This window comes from Papilio machaon, chromosome 5 (genome assembly GCF_912999745.1).
Source record: "Papilio machaon chromosome 5, ilPapMach1.1, whole genome shotgun sequence".
NCBI classification, from domain to species: domain Eukaryota; kingdom Metazoa; phylum Arthropoda; class Insecta; order Lepidoptera; family Papilionidae; genus Papilio; species Papilio machaon.
In genome coordinates this window covers 4,446,378-4,454,486 of record NC_059990.1, presented here as the reverse complement: position 1 = coordinate 4,454,486, position 8,109 = coordinate 4,446,378, and the positions used below count along the sequence as shown (strand labels likewise).

The window sequence follows — 8,109 nt, the reverse complement described above, 5'->3', positions numbered from 1 at the left end:
TTCTTCCAATCAAACTGGCCAGTACAAGCTCTGTATGATCAATTAGTAATTTTTATAAATATATAATTTTTATGCTGTAGAAGTTGGCCACTTTTCAGTAATTGCTTGCCATACATAAAGCAACACCTAGTAATACTTAATATCGCTATGATCTAAACATTAATATTTGACTTTAAGTCAACAGGTTATATAAATATTTACCTGAATAAATTACTTTTTCCTATGCATTAATAATTTTGTAGACACATATCAAAAGCTATTGTATAAGAAATTTGCAAGATATATAATATAACAGTCTGAAGGTAAATATGGTATAAAATATAGTTTCTCATAGGTTTCAGTCAAGTTATAGGTCAAATTTCCATAATAGAATTAATTTGAAAAGTGTGATTGTAGATAATAAATCAACTTCGGTAAGTCTATTTACTCATTCTGCATATAACAAGGGTAAATTCCTTTTAAAATAAATGTTACAACTTTCATATCTTAGATGTGTATAGAAATATTAGCAGACTTTAAAGATTGCAAAACTAAAGACTATATGGTGAGCTTCTAGCATATAATATTAGAAGATAGACTCCACCAGAAGTCTCACTTGTTGCTTCACTTAGAACATACAAAGATTACTCAGTGTTACCCTTCACAACATTTAAATTATTGTGATTTGACCTGCACTGAATTTATAGGCCAGCATGGTTGACTAAGGTCTAGTCACCTTTAATTTGGGGTAGGCTCCAAGCTGCTGGATGCGGATATATGTAAGCTGATGATACCCATAACAATATTGTACAAAGGTTTTTTTTACAAAGGGTCAAAGACAACATTTACTTGTAACTCCAAAATAATTTGAATGTTACTAAACTTAATAGTCTTTAAGTGTAAGTTTCACATATTTACCATTGTTGTAATGCAGAATGAATGTAACATTTGTGCATTTATCGACCAGCCGCTGGAGGAGCTTCAGTAACCGGTGGAGGAGGTGGCGCGGGGGTTGAGCTGGATCCGGATGTAGCCCACACAATAATGATAATAAGTAGAACCGCACCGATAGCACCAATAATTAGCATCATCTTCATGTTTTGCCACCAGTACTTCCTTTTCAGCTTACCGGCCTGCTGTTCAAACTGCGCAGCTCCATGTTGTAATGCATCTGCGCGATTGTCTAGTTCGGATAATTTCTGATCTCTTTCCAATACTTTCTCAACATTGACACGCATTATTCCAACAACTTCATCTACTTTAGCCTGAGTTTGTGCCAAGCGTTTATCGCTTACCCTCGGCGCAGATGTTCCACTTTGTTCTTCCATTGTTGGATGTTAACTTTTTAAAAGAAAGCAACAAAATTAGAAAGAATTAGACTAAATAATGAACCAAAACGATAATACTTGTCACGTATATAAATAAGGCAATATGGCGGAGGACATAACGTTTCCTTTTGACAGCCTTCAAATTATTTTTTCAAAATGAGTCAACGATATGCAGCGTAATAAAAATTTTATTTTAATCTATCGATTTTTTAATTATCTTCCTAGTTCGGACTGAAAAAGGTCTTGACAACTCATTAAAAGTGCTATAAGAGGGTACTTCAAATCACTTCAAGCTTCGTAGTTTTTAGAAAAATCGAAAAATATCAGATCATCTGTATGCTATAAACTGTAAACTATATATTATGTGTGGCAACACCGTTTAAGATCACGAAAAAAGTTGTGCGGCTCTTGTTCATGTCTCATGCATGTTGATCTCTGGTAATTTATTTCTATAGTTTCAAATATTCGCCTTGGTTAGGTTTTATATTTGTTGAATAAAGCAGTGTTTGCAAAAAGGATTTCTAAAAAAATAACAAAATGGTAAGTGTTTTCTTTATAAATTGCAACGTCTAAATCACAAGTGCGCCATGGATGAGTTATACCGATCTTTTTATCCGCACATGTGGTAATTTTTGACTAAATTTCTTTAAATACGTACAGGTGTCACTAAATCCAATCAGAATACTGAAGAATGAGGCTGAAGAAGAAAAAGCAGAGATTGCTCGAATGTCTAGCTTTATTGGAGCTATAGCTATTGGAGATCTTGTAAAAAGTACTCTGGGCCCAAAGGGTATGGATAAGATTTTAGTATCTAGTGGCAGAAATGCTGGCCAGGTATGATTTTTTTACCTTTACAGAGTTTTATACAGTGAGTTTGTTTTTTAATCAGAGATTATAATTCAATGATTCAATTTATAGGTTGAAGTAACAAATGATGGTGCTACTATATTGAAATCTATTGGAATTGACAATCCTGCTGCAAAAATTTTAGTTGACATGTCAAAAGTTCAAGATGATGAAGTTGGTGATGGCACAACATCGGTTACTGTATTAGGTATGACTTTAATATTCAAGATATTATTATGTTGTAGATCTTCAGCTCCAGATACAAAAACAAATTAAAAAAGTAACTAATTGGTAGATTGAAAAAATAGTACTGAACCAGTATAATGTTTTTCACATGTAGGTGGAACTAGCCAGGTGACTTGGGATCATTGAATTTAATATTATATTTTCCAGCTGCTGAATTGCTGCGGGAGGCGGAAAAGTTGATTGAGCAGAAGCTTCATCCACAGACAATAATTGCTGGCTGGCGCATTGCTAGTGCGGCTGCAAAGCAAGCACTTGCCGAAGCCAGTTATGATCACACAACAAATATGAATGAGGCTTCTTTACGTGCTGATCTTGAAAAAATTGCTCGCACAACACTGAGCTCTAAGATTCTGTCAAATCACAAAGAGTAAGTGCTAAGAATATTTATAATTTTTGGAAATTATAATGTTATTTGTTTCTTAAGCCTAAGTAATTTTCAGTAGCTTCATTCTAGGCCTATTTATTTTTATTTGTCTTGAAAATATAAAAGTTTCTGCTAATTGTAAAGTTTAAGCTAATTAAAGAGTATAAAATATAAATGAAGAAAATTAAAAAAAAAGTATACTTTAATTTCCCTTTCTAAGTAGCATAGAGTTTTAACTAATCTTAAATTTTTTTTAATTGGGCAATGCTATTTTTTTAGTATACAGTCAAAACCGTTTATAGCGACATCGTTTAGAACAACATACCGGTTAAATTGACCAAAATCAAAGGTCCTGGCTGAATGTTATATACATATCTTTCCTATTAATACCTGTCACCGGTTGTTACAACTATCGGTTTTTACGACTCAATATGAGTAGTCCCTTCGATGTCATTATAACAGATTTTGACTGTATTTGTTAATTTAAAATAATGATAAATTTTCAGGCATTTTACAAAGTTGGCAGTTGATGCAGTACTTCGTCTCAAAGGTTCTGGCAACCTTAAAGCTATACAGATTATGAAGATCAGTGGAGGTCTGTTGGAAGAATCTTTCCTAGATGAAGGTTTTCTTCTGAATAAAAAGGTAATTATTAAAATATTATCTTTTATCTCTAGTAGGATAGGATAAATTTTAAGCAAAACAAAATAAACATAGTTTGAAGCCTGTATAATATTCTTGTATATAAGGTTTATTGTTTTTTTAAAGGTTGGAGTGCATCAGCCAAAGCGAATTGAAAATGCAAACATTCTTATAGCCAATACACCAATGGACACCGATAAAATCAAAATATTTGGATCTGTCATTAAGGTGGATTCTATGGCTAAAATTGCAGAGTTAGAAGTTGCTGAGAAAGAAAAGATGAAGGATAAAGTTAATAAAATTTTGGCTCACAAATGTAATGTATTTATCAACAGGTTAGTATTTCATAGAATAAACTATTCAAAAAAAACTGCATATCCATGTGTAAAAAGAATGTATCAAATTCAATATATTTTTCCTCACAATAAGATAAAGTTAAAAACACTTTTTACAGGCAACTTATTTACAATTACCCTGAACAATTGTTTGCTGATGCGGGTGTGATGGCGATTGAACATGCAGACTTTGACGGCATTGAGCGCTTAGCTCTCGTCACCGGTGGTGAAATTGTTTCCACATTTGATACACCCGAGAAAGTCAAACTTGGACATTGCAAACTTATTGAGCAGGTAGGTTTTTTAAATAAATATATGATTTTAATTCATAAATGGTTATGGAGGAGCTTTAACTGGTTTAATTATATTGTTTTTGGTATTAGCTTTGGTCCAAAAAGTGTGAACTTTTTTGGACCAAAGGTTTCTTAATCATTTCAGAAGCTCTCTCGGTTGTACGATTTTGTCAAATGTATGTCACATTCAAATTTATCTTTGTTTTGCTATTTATTTTCAACAATTTGGATAATTCAGGTGCTTATCGGTGACGAGAGCCTAATCCGGTTCTCTGGTGTGGAGCTGGGGTCTGCCTGCACCGTGGTCATCCGCGGGGCCACACAGCAGGTCATTGACGAGGCGGAGCGCTCTTTGCACGATGCCCTCTGCGTGCTCGCTGCCACCGTCAGGGAACCAAAGGTCATCTTCGGTGGTGGTGAGTCTTGTACTTATATATGTACATTTTTATATGGAACATAATAGATTTATAGTTAATTCAAGTGATTGACTTTTTTCCTACAATATTTCTTTTTAACAATGTTTTCATAGTTTTTTGGTAGTGGTAGACGCCAGCAACAACAACATCAGTTGCACGAATAGGCTGGCTCGCCCAGTCCAATACCACGACCACACAGAAGATAGATGTGAAGTGGAAGTAATTCCGCGTACAGTCTGATGAATGTGGTACCGGAGGCCTAATTTTAGTCCTCTTTCCTTCCCACCCCTTTTCTTATAACGAAAGGATGGGAAGGGGAGGTGGATTTGGAGGAGGAGATTCATAGGAAGGTTAAATATTCTTTTTTTGTGCGTCTCCTCCTTCGTCGATTGAGGGTAGGCGACGCATCTGCAATTGCGAATGTCTATGGGAAGCGGTCGCTTCGCCGTTTCGGCGAATTCATGTGGCCGTTTACTCGTTTGCCACCTTGTAATATATATTTAAAAAAAGTTTTGATAGGTAATACTGGATAAAAATGTCTTAAATGTTATTAAAGAGTGTGTCAGTGAAGCACTATTGGCTTAGGAATATGTTTTTCTTTGTTAACTTAGGTGCAAGTGAGATGTTGATGGCGGAGGCCGCATCGAAGGCGGCGTCGCGTACTGCGGGTAAGGAGGCTATCGCTGCGGAGGCTTTCGCGGTGGCGCTGCGCCGTCTGCCCTCCGCCGTAGCTGATAATGCGGGCTACGACAGTGCCGACCTCATCGCACGTCTCCGCGCACATCACGCACAAGGAGAGAACACCATGGGACTCGGTATGTACCATATACTTCATTTAATAGATAAAAATATACTAGTAGGTGGCTTATTTACAAATTAGGAAAATGTTTGCTGTAGCTTTTTTAAGTTGCCTTATTTGATATGGATTGTGTTTTATTAAAATCGTCTATCTCTATGACATTATTCGGAATTTAGTAACAATATGTTACAAAGAGTTGTTAATAAAACACACTTCGTGTAATTTTTTTGTCACTGCATTTAAACCATATTTTTTCTCTATACACTATCATTTCCCTGGCCTTTATCCCACTTACGTGGTGTCGGCGCACAAGGTTTTATAAATCCTAAAGTTTTGCCGCCAACCCTGCTTGGCAGGAATATCTTAAAATTAAATATAATAGAGACTAAATAATAATAGCTAAATAATTCAAAATTCTAAAAATATACCAACAATCAAAATCTAATATATAAAATTCTCGTGTCACAGTTTTCGTTGCCATACTCCTCCGAAACGGCTTGACCGATTCTCATGAAATTTTGTGAGCATATTCAGTAGGTCTGAGAATCGGCCAACATCTATTTTTCATTTTTATTTTTATTTTTTTTAACTGCGCGCGGACGGAGTCGCGGGCGACAGCTAGTTAGTAATAAAATTAGTAGTTAGTAATTTAACACTATTCACACGTTACAATAATTTTTGACTATAACAGACATGGAGAACGGATGCGTGGGTGACATGAAAGCGTTGGGTATAACTGAGTCGTACGTGGTGAAGCGGCAAGTTCTGCTGTCGGCTGCTGAAGCTGCAGAGATGATCCTGCGCGTAGACAACATACTGAAGTCAGCGCCGCGCCGCCGTGGTCCAGACCGCCGTCCTTGCTAACTCCTCACCACCATCACCTCATTGTTAAACAATATCTGCTACATGTTAACAACTACCAGTCTTACTTACCAGTTATCATTTAAATTGTTTAAATGTTCCTACGTTCTAGTGTTTCGGATGTCCATGGGCGTCGATGATCACCTTGGTGTTCCTGTCGCTTGCCCCCTTCTCTTATAAAAAAGGTTATAATTATAAAGTAATTAAAAACGGCTACACTTACGTATATTATACGAAAGTGTAGCCGTTTTAAATTAGTTCCGATTTTAATGAATGATCTTTTTTTTAAACTTAGGAAATCATCCTGTACTTGTTAAGGTGAAATAAAGTTAAAAAATCCGCATTTTTATTTTTAGTTGGAATTGATAGAAATGCAAACAACCGTCTCCATATGAAAAGTGACTAGCAGATATTTGTTTGATATTGAAAACTTGTAAGATGGGAAGTGTTATGAAAATAACAAAATATTGATTCTTACACTTCCAAGTATAATTTTATAATAAAGTGTATGCTTATGAAATAATTTTCACAAATAACTATTTTATTTTCATTTAGTTAGACTGCGAAAGAATAAACTTATAATTTCATTTATTAGCGGAAGTGATTTCAACTTTTGCATTTATTTTCTTATCATGCACAAGTTTGTTCTTTTGTAGAAATTTAATTAACTTTAGTTTTGCTAGAAATTCAATACTGAATTATTTGCTTTAGTTTGCTTGGCGCAAGTTAGATGTAACAATTTATTTAATTAAAAAATTAACACCCTAAGTTTGTTTTTTATTTTTAAAAACCTGCAAATTCGTTAAGCCTATACTATGCCCACGTGAGTCCTCACATATGCCCACCTTCCCGTCAAAGTCCCTTCTAAAACGGTAAGACAAAAATAAAAATAAATGTTTTTTAGTGATCAGCCATAAATCATGTGTACGAAATATGTCATTTTTTATTGGATTGACATACAGACATTCAGTTCTGATAACTAGATAATGAATTTATCTCTTATATGATAAACTGTATATGTTCAGATTCTAAAGATAAAATATTGCTTTGTGATCTTGTAAATTATACAAGTGGTATAGTGCGTTTCATATAAGGTAACCTTCATCTGTCAAACAGCTCTAAAGAAGTATACGGAATTCGACGAAAAATTATTTCCTTAAATATTATTTTTGAACTCGAAGATTCATATTCAAACCGGCATTATTTACAAAGTATGTATTTAACTGAGTCTACCTTTTTACGATTTGTTAGTTTAAGCAACATAATAAACGACGGGTTTGTGCATATTTTTTTAGAACGTATTGAAAGTCCACTGGGACAAAACGATTGTGACATACAACCTATAATAACAATATAGATCGGCGCAAATAATTACCCCAGTTCTATGTAATTTGAAAACTTTAACCGTATAAGTTCCGCTTAACACCTTTACATAAAGTATGTATAAATATAAACCTTCAACATCCTAACTCCTACAAACATTCAGTTAAATCCTATCAACAAAATGAAATTATTTATTTTTTTGTCTCGACAATTCCATGATTTATCCGAACCAGGGACTCTAACACAATTTACCGTTATTATTTGATTTACCTCTTCAATTTATTCCCGTATAAAAATAGAAATCGAAATTTTCTAGTCTAAAGGTGTTTTATTTGCTGTCCTTTTGGGATAATAAAATGTCACGGGATATTTATTACATAAAAGTATATGACAATTTGTATTAAATTATTGTGTTTCATACTTTTTGTTTTTGACAGATTAGAAAGGAAAATAGGAACAAAAATGATATAAATATATTTAAGTAGTTCCTAGTTAAATAGCGTGAACTGTACAAAACAAACAGTTTTAAGTTTCCTAAATGTATTTAGATTTTCTTTTTACTTGTGTCCTCATGCAGATCTACAAATGGCCTAAAATTGAAATTATATAAATGATCTTGTTATGCTTTAGCTGACGTAAAAGAGTTTAATTGTTGAGATAAGGCATAATAGTCAGTT

General features: G+C 34.1%; 2 protein-coding genes across 2 annotated transcripts; one reads left to right on the top strand and one right to left on the bottom strand.

Annotated features, from left to right (window-relative positions):
- Nucleotides 1-385: 385 nt before the first annotated feature.
- LOC106708864 (synaptobrevin-1) lies at nucleotides 386-1,456 on the bottom strand. The gene has a single exon (XM_014500445.2). The coding sequence runs from the start codon at nucleotides 1,305-1,307 to the stop codon at nucleotides 936-938; it is 372 nt and encodes a 123-aa protein (XP_014355931.2). The 5' UTR covers nucleotides 1,308-1,456; the 3' UTR covers nucleotides 386-935.
- A 206-nt stretch (nucleotides 1,457-1,662) lies between these two features.
- LOC106708863 (T-complex protein 1 subunit beta) lies at nucleotides 1,663-6,240 on the top strand. Its single transcript, XM_014500444.2, has 10 exons — nucleotides 1,663-1,847; nucleotides 1,968-2,141; nucleotides 2,226-2,361; nucleotides 2,547-2,766; nucleotides 3,270-3,408; nucleotides 3,532-3,740; nucleotides 3,860-4,034; nucleotides 4,272-4,449; nucleotides 5,061-5,264; nucleotides 5,940-6,240. The coding sequence occupies exons 1-10, from the start codon at nucleotides 1,845-1,847 to the stop codon at nucleotides 6,110-6,112; spliced, it is 1,611 nt and encodes a 536-aa protein (XP_014355930.1). The 5' UTR covers nucleotides 1,663-1,844; the 3' UTR covers nucleotides 6,113-6,240.
- The last annotated feature ends 1,869 nt before the right edge of the window (nucleotides 6,241-8,109 follow it).

Bases quoted from the DNA above. Each gene is read 5' to 3' on its own strand.
- LOC106708864 (XM_014500445.2), bottom strand. From the start codon at position 1,307: ATGGAAGAACAAAGTGGAACATCTGCGCCGAGGGTAAGCGATAAACGC.
- LOC106708863 (XM_014500444.2), top strand. The intron at 2,362-2,546 runs GTATGACTTTAA...TATATTTTCCAG, and splicing joins AACATCGGTTACTGTATTAG to CTGCTGAATTGCTGCGGGAG. The intron at 5,265-5,939 runs GTATGTACCATA...TGACTATAACAG, and splicing joins AGAGAACACCATGGGACTCG to ACATGGAGAACGGATGCGTG.